General features: G+C 36.6%; 1 protein-coding gene across 1 annotated transcript in view; it reads left to right on the top strand.

The window, feature by feature from the left end:
* Positions 1 to 276: 276 nt before the first annotated feature.
* The window catches only part of Snurf (SNRPN upstream open reading frame), a 17,444-nt gene continuing 4,720 nt past the window's right edge, over positions 277 to 13,000 (top strand). The window contains exons 1-3 of the mRNA XM_055623584.1: positions 277 to 389; positions 6,906 to 7,001; positions 11,970 to 12,122. Coding sequence (XP_055479559.1) covers positions 376 to 389; positions 6,906 to 7,001; positions 11,970 to 12,078 — 219 coding nt within the window. The 5' untranslated portion in view covers positions 277 to 375 and the 3' untranslated portion in view covers positions 12,079 to 12,122. The remainder of the gene's footprint in view (positions 390 to 6,905; positions 7,002 to 11,969; positions 12,123 to 13,000) is intronic.

Genomic DNA, 13,000 nt, shown 5'->3' with positions numbered 1-13,000 from the left:
GTTTTCTTTTTCATCAAAATCATGCTCTTTTGACCAGTGATGCTTGCCAGCACTAGGAAATGAAATTCTAACTGTATTTAAATATATGTGACTGTGTCCATCAGCCCAGGTTGACAGCTATTTTATGAAAATACTTGCTCAAATTGCAATAGTAGGAATGCTCCGGACACATAGCCTGCTCTTTTGGGTCATTGCGGTCAGAGACGGTGGGACCCCTGCATTGCGGCAAAAAATGTGCGCATGTGCGGCCGTTGGCTGGGACGCATGCGTAAGGAGCAGCACGATAAACCCGAGCCACTGCGGCACGTCTGGCGCAGAAAGGAGAGGAAGCTGGAGATGTCTGACGCTTGGTTCTGAGGAGCGATTTGCAACGCGATGGAGCGAGCAAGGTCAGCTGGGCCAGTGGTTTCTAGTACTGAAGGTGTGCGCTTTTTGACACAAACATTCTGGATTTCGAGACCTTGAGGTTTCGGATAACCCGGAAACCTTTATTTTTAAAATCAGAGCGCCATCCTTGGGAGCCATCAGACTTCTTGGGTGGGTCTAGTGCGGCATCTGCGCCATAAGCCACTGCGGGTGATTTGGTGGTGGTCTGAGTAGGTGACTGTGGGCTCCGGGATGACAGAGCTGTTTTGCCGCGGACGTGGAGCTGTGTTGCCTTGGACTGTGGTCTCCCCGCGTTGGAACTGTGTTGGTGTGGCCCATAGCCTCCGGGGATGACCGAGCTGTGTTGCCGCGGCCCATAGCCTCCGGGGATGACGGAGCCTATGGGCTCCGGGAGGTGGGAGCTGCGTTGCTGCCACCTGTGGGCTCCGGAATGACGGAGTTGTGTTGCCATGGCCTGATCGCTCCAGATGACGGAGCTGTGTTGTGGTCATCGTGGCCGCGAGTTGCGCGGCTCTGGGGAAAGGTGAGCATGGTCTGCGGCCAATGGTTGGTTTGCTATAGGGAACCTTTGCGACCGCTTCAGGATGCATGTGGCTTTGCGGCAAGAAGATACTCGCAACTAAGAAGTGATGTGGTTAGGTTCTGGTTGGTTTGGAGCCTTGGTAATCGGGGTTTGTGAATTAGCCCTTAACAGGGCTCTGCCTGGGTGGGGCCTCTTGAGGGTCGGCAGAGGTGGATCTGCAAAATCTACCATTAGAGGGGAGGGGTAAGAAGAAATCTGTGTGGGCTGGCCTAAGCTCAGTCTAAATACTTTTTTCTTGCGATCTTCTCTTGTAATTAGGTTGTATATTGTGCTTATGTTGTTTCCTTTTGTAGATTTGGGCCCTGCTGAAAGCCGCAATGTTCCATTTTGTTTATTTTGTCACTGTCAACCATCCCTCAACTGCAGTGGTTAATGAATGAAATGTATGAAAAACTTGCTTTACCCACTCACTGCATTGTAGAGGTAACAAGACAATGTCTTTTAGTTTTATTAGTTTTTCTTGGGTTCAGAATTTAATCTTTAGTCGTTTTGGTATTCTCAAGGGGTCGTGTCCTATGTTAGACGCCATTGTGATGTTCCCCAAAGATGGCCGCTGCTGCAGAGGCGCTGATGTGCGCAGGCGCAGCAGGGTGGTATATGGGGGTAGTAGACCCCTCCCCACTATGGTGCAATTCATAGCATAGCAGGTGACTGCATTTGTCATTTTTGAGGAATTGGAATTTCAGCCACACCCTCTTCTAAGTACCATGAGAACAGCCTACCTAAGATAACTGGCTTACTCCCCTCCCCCCACAAGAAAAGCAGATGCAGTAGCAGTGACACCCACCTGCCTGCATTGACGCCAGATGGGAATTAGCTGAGTAATTGCACAGTATTTGCGTGGAGGGGATTGCAGTCATATGCTTAAACTCGTGCTGTAGCTGCTCCTCTTTACCCCTCCTTTACTGCAATACCTCAGTGGGGAGGGGGAAGGGAAAGGAGACTTGTTTGCGCAGGCGCCTTCACACAGGCCCTTAGGTCCTATCTTTCTTGACCTTTGGTAATGGAAGATGTGTCTGTCGGGGGATAAGGTGGAGTCTTTCCATGACCTTTGGTAATAGAAGATAGAATGGGGGGAGGTGGAATAATATACAGAGGTGAGAGGAGTGTGCTACTTGTTCCTGTTTGACAGAGCAGATGTCTTCCTTGTCTTTGTTTTGTGCTGCAATAGGTGGGTGAGAGTTCATTCAGAACAGTGTAGACATCTCAGGACCAATTAGTGATGCTTAAGACAGCCTTACATACTGGGTAGGGAATTTATATTTATTTTTAATATATGCTTATTTTTTACTTTTTAATAGCTCTACTGTTTCGTGTGCAGTCAGGTTTGTTATTTTTAAGGCAGACTCAATAATTCATTAATTGATTCTCTTCCACATGTATTTTTTTATTGCCATTTTCCAGATTCAATAGTTAACAGTAGTCTTAAAGTTAGTATTATGCCATCCATCTTAATGTTTTGGTATTCTACTCTCTTTCACGGCAATGTTTTTGTTAAAATGGGGGAAAGGAGGAGCGTCATCCCAACAAATATGAAAGACATGCCCATAAATGTACCTACCCACCCTTGTCCTTAGCAGCTAAAATTAGAAATTGTAGCTTTCTAAAGAGAAGACAAAAGTGAGAAAATCAGGAGCATTCATGCTATAAGAATTACTCCCCAAGAATAGTTTTATTGAGGTATTAAGTTAATGATTTTTTGAGACTTTTGAAATTGAAGGTACTCTGAAAATTTAAGAGAATAGTGAACCAAATAACCACATTTTAATATTCCTAGTTAATTCCTTATTAGTATTTTTATTAAACATATTTTAAAAAGCTAATACAAGATTCTGCCATCCATATTAATGTCAGACATTGTATGTATCCAGCTTCATGGGTGCTGTTAATCTATTCCCTGTCTCCTTACTCTAGTCCTTGAGACCACATCTATGGGCTACTATGTGTGCATTCAAGTTGTACTTTCAAACAATTTTCTTTCCAAGCTTTTTTTATGTGCTTAGTTTCTTTTTTAAATCTTGATTTCCTTCACATATATAGGTAGGTAATTTTTAAGTTATCATAGGTTGTAATCTTTAAAAAGGTACATTTAAGAAAATAGGCTACAGTTTTGAACTTTGTCTTTCTGACAGTCTGATAATTTAGCCTAGGTTGACCTTGAACTTGTAATCTTCATGGTTCAACTGCCAGATTTCATTTACATACCTTTAAAATGTTATATGTGATATAATTTACCTAAGTCTTTGAGAGGTGCTGGAAATATATATACTGCTTCAGATATCGTTTGGCTCCCCTTCTTTTTGTGACTTAACAAACTGCTTATTATGGCTACCATGTTGTAATGGCTGAATCAGAGCCCTTTGATTAAACTTTCTCCTTTTTCAAGACCTTTGAACTTTTCATGTCTTTCTTAAGTGCTGATTTATTTGTTTCTGAGATTCATTTTGTTGTTATTCATTTTGTTGTTAAGGCAGGATTTAAATGTAACTCAGGCTGGCCTCAAAGTTCAGTCATACCAGACTTCAGAGTGTTGTGAACATTGCTGTACCAGACACTGATTCTGAAAATGGTGTGTGTCCCTCCTTCCATTTACACGTTAAAATTACACATTAAATTACACAATACACATTAAAATTACACATTCAAATTCAATGACCACATTTTAATTAAAGAAACTTTACTGTTGTTAAAGGTATAACTTGACTTGTTCAAGTTTGACTGTTCAGCAAACCTAAATGTATGTTAAAGTGACTGAATTTAGTCACTGATTCATTCTACTAAATACTCCCATTTACATCTTATTTATTCCTTTTTCTCTACCCAAATGTATGTTCTTTTAAAAAATTCACATTTGCCATATAGTCTTTGATGCTTATCTCCTGTATTTATTACTACACTCAAGTTTCTTGTCTAAATAATTTTAGGAAAATTGGCACTTGAGTTTTTGATTCAGCCATTCGGATAGGTGGAAGATGGAACCTCAGATTTGCATTTTCCTGATAACTAAGGATGTTGAACATTTCTTTAAGTGTTTCTCTAACATTCTGTATTCTATTGAGAATTCTCTGCTTAGCTCTGTACCTTGTTTTTTAATTGGATTATTTGGTTTGTTGATGTCTAATTTCTTGAATTTCTTTATATATTCTGGATATTAGTACTCTATCGGGAATAGGGTTGATGAAGATCCTTTCCAAGTCTGTAGGCTGTCGTTTTGTTCTGATGACAGTGTCCTTTGCTTTAAAGAAGCTTTTCAGTTTCATGTCCCATTTATTGATTGATGCTCTTAGAGTCTGAGCTGTTGGTGTTCTGTTCAGGAAGTTATTTCCTGGGCCAATGAGTTCAAGGCTCTTCCCCAATTTTTCTTCAAACAGATTTAGTGTGTCTGGTTTTATGTTGAGATCTTTGATCCACTTGGACTTTAATTTTGTGCAGCATGATAGATATGGGTGTATTTTCATTTTTCTACAAGTGGACTTCCAGTTAGACCACCATTTGTTGAGGGTGCTATCTTTTTCTATTGTATGGTTTTGGCATCTTTGTCAAAAATCAGGTGTCCATAAGTGTGTGGGTTTATTTCTGGGTCTTCTGTTCGGTTCCATTGATCCACCATTCTGTTTCTATGCCAGTATCATGCAGTTTTTATTACTGTTGCTCTATAGTACAGCTTGAGATCTGGGATGGAGATACCTCCAGAAGATCTTTTATTGTTGCGGATTGTTTTAGATGCTCTGGGTTTCTTGTAATTCCATATGATGTTTAGAATTCTTTCAAGTTCTGTAAAGAATTGTGTTGGTATTTTGATTGGAATTGCATTGAATCTGTAGATTTCTTTTGGTATTGGCCACTTCAGTATATTAGGAAAACTGCTTACCAATTTTAAAAGCAGAATCAAAATGCCAATTTTCTGAATTCTACCTATTTAAATTTTATTTTTTAGTGTTTTTGATTAAGCAGTAACTAAGTTTTATTTTTCATAGTATTTTTCTTATCTATTCTATATACAAGATATAAAAAATGACTTTGTTTTGAGATATGTCTGACACATAAAGTGCCATATATAGAAATACACACACATATATATATGTATATGCATGTATATGTATAGTTATTTGTTTATAAGTAACTAAATTTGAAAATATTGTTTTTGAAGCAGAGTATATATTTATCCATCATTTCCGGAAGCTCCAACTTAATTTTTTTTTTTGCAGGTAATGTTTTTGTGTTGCTTTGAAAATTAGAGTTCAATAAATTATATAATTAACTAATCTTCTCTTTGCATTGGGACTGTCCTATCTACTTCAGGTTGTTTTTAAATCTTCCACAATCCTCTCTTTCTCTGTGTGTGTGTGTGTTTATGGCATGGTAACACGCAATCTTGGTTAAAAGTCAATTCATTTCTTAAGCTTGCTTATAATTCAGGTGTCATTTTAAAGACTGTTGCCTATCCAAGATCATTAATGGTAGCAATTTTCAAATTATATTGTTTCAAATTATATTGGAAAACTTAACTTTAGTTTATTTTCTTCGATTTTTTAACACAATTAAGATACTATGAAAAATAAAACAATTTAGATACTGCCTAATCAAAAACTTTGAAAATAAAATTTAAATAGATAGAATTCAGAGAATTGGCATTTTGATTCTCCTTTCAAGGTTCTTTAATTACCTGTCAAAGGTCTTTCATTTGTCCTTTCTGGATTGATATTTCTAATTTCAGTCTTATGAAGGATTCCTGCAGTTCTTAACATGGCCACGCTGTGGCTGCTGCTGTAATTTCAATTTGACAGATGGCCATTTTGTGATGTGTTCCTCAGATCTTGATTTTGTGCCAGCATTTTCATAGCACTTTGCTTAAGCAACTCTCCTATTTCTTTGTAAATTCTGGAGACAGCTACATTTACATATGGATATTTTTAATTAATAATTTTACAGTTTAATTTTTTATCCTTCATTAGTCTGTTATATAAATGGGTTATAATTTTAAAATGTTTTCCAGATATTTTGGAGCTGGCTTTGCTACATTTGGTGAATAGGGCTAGTGCATATTTTTGTATGTCTGTGTGTGCGTGTGTGTGTTATCTCTATGTTTGAGAATATAGTTGGAGATAAATATATTTTACTTTATTTCCTGATCTTAAAGCCCAGGTTTTCTGATGTAATGTTTTTCTTAGATAATATTTAATCAAAGATCCTAATATTTTAAAATATAAAATATTCTGATTTAATTTTACCTTGTTTTATCACTCTATTGTTTGACACAGGGCCCAGGTGTTAGCACTGACTTCTTGGAACTGACTGGTTTTGAATGTAGAAGGATCTGCTTGCCTTTCCCTCTCAAATACTAGGATTAAAGGCACACTTTGTCATAAATTTAACTTGCTTGAATAAGATCATGAGTATCTTTTAATATCCACTAAGCTAAAGTTAAAGGTTCTAAATGAAGCATTTTTTTTTTCATTCAAACTTTTATTTTGTTATGAGTGTGTGTTTGAGGTAGGGAAGAGGGTCAGCATGCATGCTATGGCAAATATGTGAAAGTCAGCATAATTGTATGGAATATGTTATCTCCACCTTTTTAAAGGTCCAGTGATCAGTCTTGGATTGTCTGGTTTGTACCTTTACCTTTTGTCAATCCTATATAATTGTTTAATGTAAGGACTCATTTAGCCTAGACTTATCCCAAATTTGCTAGATACTGAAGATGTTCTTGAATTTTTACATTATTATTGAGCCCTGTCTTCACCTCCTTAGTGGTAAGATTACAGTATATATGACCAACTCTGGTTTACATAGTTCTGGGAATGGAGCCTAGGACTTTGTTTCCTAGTCAAGAGCTTTGAATATCAGTGCCAATCCTTATAATAAATACATTTAAATATAATTTTGTTTTATAAACCAATGCATTTCCTAAATATTATTTTTTTTCTTATTTTAGGGATCGCTTACACCTGAGAAGAACTACTGAACAGCACGTGCCAGAGGTAGAAGTCCAGGTCAAACGCAGAAGGACAGCTTCACTGAGCAACCAAGAGTATGTAAAGTCTCAGTTAAGAATCAAATCACAGAAAACTAGCATATAAAGAAGAGAGTACAACAACATTAACTGTATATGCATACCTAATATGGAAAATGTAGCAAAATAATGAAATCCTTAAGTGTATTTTCTTAACATAAGTCAACTTTTATTTCATCCATGCCTTGTTTGATTCTACAGAGATACACCTGCCTCCACCTCAGGAATGCTGGAATTAAAGGCATACACCACCACACCTTGCTCTTTAAATGCTATTCAATATAACATGTGATGTTTCTTGACATTTTCAATTATTGGAGTATTGCATCCTTCTTTTTTCCCATTTGTTTGGTGCTATAATTAAACTTACAGCTTAGGTTTAATTTTTACTTTGTACATTCTATACAAATGCTCTATTTTTGCATGTGTAAGGGGATTTTTTTCCCCTTTAGAATTTTATATTCTTCACTATATGAATATAAACTATTTTATGTAATTCATTTTACATTGTTTGCTTTTTTTCGCATTGGTGAGTCATAAATGTACAATTTGCTCTTTCCCTGTAATATTTAAGCTTTATTGTTTTTGTATTAAGATCAATAGCCTCTGCCGATCTAGATGTCATCAGAAAGCAAAGCATGATCTTAGCTCTTTTTTGTTTTTTGATTGTTTGAGACAGTTTCTCTCTGTAGCCTTGGCTGTCCTGGCCTCAAACTCACATATGATCTTAACTCTTGAGCTTTCTCCACATCTCAAGTGCTCGTATTATATTTGTGCAATGTACAATATCTGGCTATATTTAGATTCTTTAATTAGTATATCTTTTGTTTGTTTTGTTGAGACAAGGTTTCTCTGTGTAGCCTTGGCCGTCCAGGACTCACTTTGTAGACCAGGTTGGCCTGGAATTCCCAGAGATCCACCTGCATCTGCCCCCAGAGTTCTGGGATTACAGGTGTGTGCAACCGTGCATGGCTAAGATTTATTATTTATTATTCTACAGTACTCTACCTGTATGTATGCCTACATACCAGAAGAGGGCACCAGATCTCATATAGATGGTTATGAGCCACTATGTTGCTGCTGAGAATTGAACTCAGGATCTTTGGAAGAACAGCCAGTGCTTTGAACCTCAATATTTTATGAATTCTTTGAATATACATGCATACAGGAATCATATTAATGAGTCTTATAGTTGATGTCTTTATTGTCTAAGTGAGCTTCTTTAACGCATTCTGATCATTCATATATAAACTCTCAAATTGAGTCTCAAAATTATTACCAATTCATTCTGCTTTTTTGTAGAAATAATATCTAATTGCTCTCATTACAGGGATTTTTTTGGCATTCATATGTGTGAGGGTGTAAGAGGAAAGATGAGAGTTTGGTTTTCAACCATATACCTTTGTTATCTTTTCAAATTGCTTCATCTACATATTGACTTTATTTTATAGTATACATATTATGAGTGCTATAACAACAGTTATTTCATATTTATATTACACTATTTAATAATTGTTTTCTTACATTCAGGGTCAGTCACTGCAAATATGATTTATTATTTGTTTTACATCCTTTATGCTACAGGAACTTTTCAAAATTGTAGACAATAGACAACATTTTGTGTCTTAATTTTTATTTCTTCATTGTATATTTAAATGGTGTAGAGGAATTTTAATCCAGCAGTATGGCCACTCTGATAAGGGGTCACATCCAAAGACCTTGTAGGTCTATATGATCTGGCTGAATGCAGACACCTGGATTACAGGATGATCTGGCTGGATTACAGACATGCCCTTAGTATGTGATAAACCTTATTGAATGGTGAATATGAGCTAATGGAAGACAAGTTACAGTTTATAAATTCAGGTTTATTGGGAGGAGCCCTCAGCTACCATGCAGGGGGAGGAGCAGAGAGATAAAGGCATACTCAGAGAGAGTAGAGGGAATGTGGACAAGGAGAGAGAAGAAACACAGAAACATGGAAGAGAGGGAGGATGAGAAGAGAGAGAAGAACCAAAATGTCTGGATTATATAGTGAAGGGGGAGGGAAAGCCCCTGCGCCTGGTTGGAAAGTTGAGAGTAGATGGCAGGGTATGTCAGCCATGACTTTTTCAGCATGTAGAGACAGAGGGATGCTGGAAGAACCTCAATGCATGTCCATCTTGGTTGAAAAGGCACCTCAGCTGCTTATCTGAGTATGAAGCTCAATATGTACCTTTAATCCAAAACAATGAAGGAAAGTTTAGTTTATAGAAGTTTAGAAGAAGGCAAGGTTAGTTTGTAGAAGTTAGTTTATGGCAACCCTGTTTGAAAGTGATGTAATTGAGGGGCAGACAAAATGATTAGTCAGAGAATGATTTCACAGTATGAGTTAGAGATAGGATGCATCCAACTCCCAGGAGAATAGGACAGGAAGAAGAAGATACTTAAGAGCAGCACAAGGGAGAATGAGGTGTTTTTTTTTTTTTTTTTACGAGAGTTTCTTAAATGGACAGTTTTACAGAGATAGGTTGGAGAGAGAACAGGCTACACAGAGATGAAGAAAGAATGAGCCAGATAATGAGGAGACAGAAGATTTAAACATTGTCATAATTAGTTTGAGCAAGTCAGTCAGAAGCCAATTTGAATCAGTCAACTTGGAAAGAAGTTTAGGCCAGAACAACTTAATTGAACGAGCCAGCGAGAGTTCAGAAAGAGCTAAAAAGGGTAGGATTGGCTCTCATCTCATCCCCTAATTTGATGAAATAAAAACATTACAAAATGGTAAAGGCTTACAGGGTAAACAACTGGTGGGAGCCAAAACACTCCTAGCCAGGTAATAATGGCATTTGCCTTGAATCCCAGAGGCAAGAGGATCTCTGAATTTGAGTCTAGCCTGATCTACATAGTGAGTTCCAGAACAACCATCTAATGAGACTCTGTCTTGAAAAAAGAATAATAATAAAAAAGAAAAAAGTCATCTTAATCATGCTTTTAAATTAAATTTTTTACTTTATTGATTGCTTTGGAAGTATTTTATAAACATTAATACTTATTTTTGCAAATATTTTACTGTCTTTAGTATAATCAACTATTTCAGTGCAGTGTGGCACCTTTAATATAGACTATTATATATTCAAAGATTTTTGAAGTGATTATATTCCAGAGGTATTTTAGGACTTAGATGAGATTATAGAGAAAGGATCCCGCTCCCCTTTTTTAAAATTGGTTTTGAGGAGCTTGGTATTAGCCTAGTATTCACAGCGTAGCTAAGATGGGTCTTGAACTGGACATCATAGCAATCCTGCCTTATATTCTTCAGTATTATAGGTTGTGTTACCACAACACACATCTTTTGGTTTTTGTTTATTTTTCCCTCTGATTTTGTTCCTTGTTTCACGGAGGTTTCATCACATAGCCCTGGCTGCTTAAAATTCACTCTGTGTACCAGATTGGCATTATACTGTGTCAATCTTATCTCTGCCTCTTGACTTCTTGCATTGTAGGTTTGAGACATTGTACCTCAATAGCTGTGGTGTTTTGCTAGAATGTTTTATTTTTACAACAATAACATAGATGACTCAAAAATCTCATTTTAATTTGTTGGGATGAACTTGCCTTTTTTCAGGTATCAAATATATAGGCACCTTTTTAACAAGGTATATATATGTGTATGCCCATACCACATATGTACCTGTTACCCACCAAGACCAGAACAGGTCATTCAAATCCCCTGGGACTAGAATTGACAGAAGGTTTTGATCCACTATGTGGATGTTAGGAACTGAACACTTGTCCTAAGAGCAACAAATGTTCTGAACTGCTGAACCATCTCTGCAGTCTCCCTTATTTTTTAGGTGGTGGGGTTTGAGACAGGGTTTCTCAAAATCCTGTTTCCTGGCTGTCCTGGACTCATTTTGTAGACAAGGCTGGTTTCAAACTCAGAGATCCACTTGCCTCTGCCTCTGCCTCCTGAGTTCTGGGATTAAAGACGTGGACAATCACACCCGACCTTTTTTCTTTTTTAAATATGTTATAACAGGTTGTTGCTGTGGCAGAAGCAGGCCTTGAACTGGTTCTATTGTTTCTACTTTCTAGGTGCTAGGATCAATAATTTGTGCCATTTTGATGCCTGCTCATTTTAATGATTTTTTTTTTTTGAGAAAAGGTCTTACTCATTTTTTCTAGTTCTCTCTCTTTCTTTCATAGAAACTGTTATTTCTATGTAGCCCTGACTGTCCTGGAACTATTTCTGTAGACCAGTTTGGCCTGTTCTCTCTCACAGAGATCTGCCTGGCCTCTGCTTCCCAAATTCTGTGATTAATGGCATGTGCCACCAACCACCAGGAGATAAGGGTCTCATTTTACAGTTTAATAGTGTTTATAACTTGGTACATACATTCAAAATGAGCTTGTGTCTATCCCCTTGTCTGTTCTTCCTGCATGCTGAAATTACAGCCATATGTGAAAAAACTTAGGATTTTGATTTTGAAGAAGAAAAATTATTTTTCTCAGATCTCTTAATATGTATAAATACTGTTGGGAAAAGAAAAGTGAGTTGGGGAAATGGCATAATTTTCCCATTTCTCTCTTTTCATATTGAGGATAAGTAAGTGCCTTGAGAGGATAAATAGGAATGGCCTCATTAATGCAAATCTCTTGCCTATCACAGAGTTGAAATTATTTTCATTTAATGTGATTGAAATATGAATATGTATTATTGATAGTTTCCATATGAGTACTCTTAAGTTTTTTTTGTTCTTAGGATACACCCTATACTACTAGAATAAATATCTGGTAGTTGTTTATCCATTTGTGTGGGCAGAAATTCCTGATTATACACTACATAACTCATTGTATAATGTACCTAAAAGACAATATTTTAAAGTATGTTAGCCTTTTCCTGGTGACCCCTTTTTAAAGGAGTATAAAAAGTATGTTTTCATTATTACTGATGTCTACATAGATTTCTTTTTGCCATTTAAAATTTTTGTGCTTTTGTTATAGGTGTCACTTGTACCCACGGCATTTGCAGCAGCAGCAGCAAGTTCCTGTGGTGGATTTCCAGGCAGAACTGAGACAGGCATTCTTAGCTGAGACACCAAGAGGTGGTTAAAGCAGCACTGGAACATCAAGGGTGGTGGAAGTCAAGGAAAAGAGGTTAGAGTTAATTTAAAAACTCAGAGAAGTAAAAAGAAAGAAGAGCTTATATAGGATTTAACTGATAAAATTACTTCTTCATAAAAGATTTGTGTATCCCAGCACAAGATGCACAGAAATTTCATACAATACACATGTTGAATAACATTGAAAACAGTATAATTGTGATTTTAAATATTTCCCTGATGTTTCCTTATTCTACTTTGGAATGCATTAAAAAATTCAAAATAAAATTTTGGTTTTAAATTAAAACAAATTAAAAAATTTATTGAATTTTCAACTTTGCAAGAAACATACTTCATTTATTATTTAATATCATATAATTCCCTCTTTCCATTTAATATTTAACGAAGTATTGTATTAGCTTTTGTTACCTTCAGGAAATAGTGTTCTGTTTTTGAATATATTGAATTGGTTATTTTAATTATGAATCTGCAAATGTCCTTGTATGGTTGAACATCTTTTGGATATATGCCCATGAGTGGTATAGGTGGATCGCCCTAATTTTCTGAGAAAGCGCCAGATTGATTTAGGAAGTAGTTGTACAAGTTTACATTCCCACCAACAATGTAGGAGGGTTCTCCTTTTTTTTTATATCCTCTCTATTATTTATTGTCACTTGAGATTTTGATCTTAACCGTTCTGATGGGTGTAAGGTGTAATCTCAGGGTTGTTTTGATTTGCCACTCCCTGATGACTAAGGAGCATTTCTCTGCCATTTCATATTCCTCTGTTGAGAATTCTGTTTAGCTTCTTGGCCAGGTTTGAGTACCAGGCATGCCTTCCCTCCTTTGGAGTGAGTTTTAGCTTCAATTATCTATCTATCTATCTATCTATCTATCTATCTATCTATCTATCTATCTATCTATCTATCTATC

The sequence above is a fragment of the Psammomys obesus genome, unplaced genomic scaffold, assembly GCF_907164565.1.
Source record: "Psammomys obesus unplaced genomic scaffold, mPsaObe1.curated_primary_1811, whole genome shotgun sequence".
NCBI lineage: Eukaryota > Metazoa > Chordata > Mammalia > Rodentia > Muridae > Psammomys > Psammomys obesus.
The sequence above is the reverse complement of the archived record's forward strand: the minus strand, read 5'-3'. Positions and strand labels throughout refer to the sequence as shown.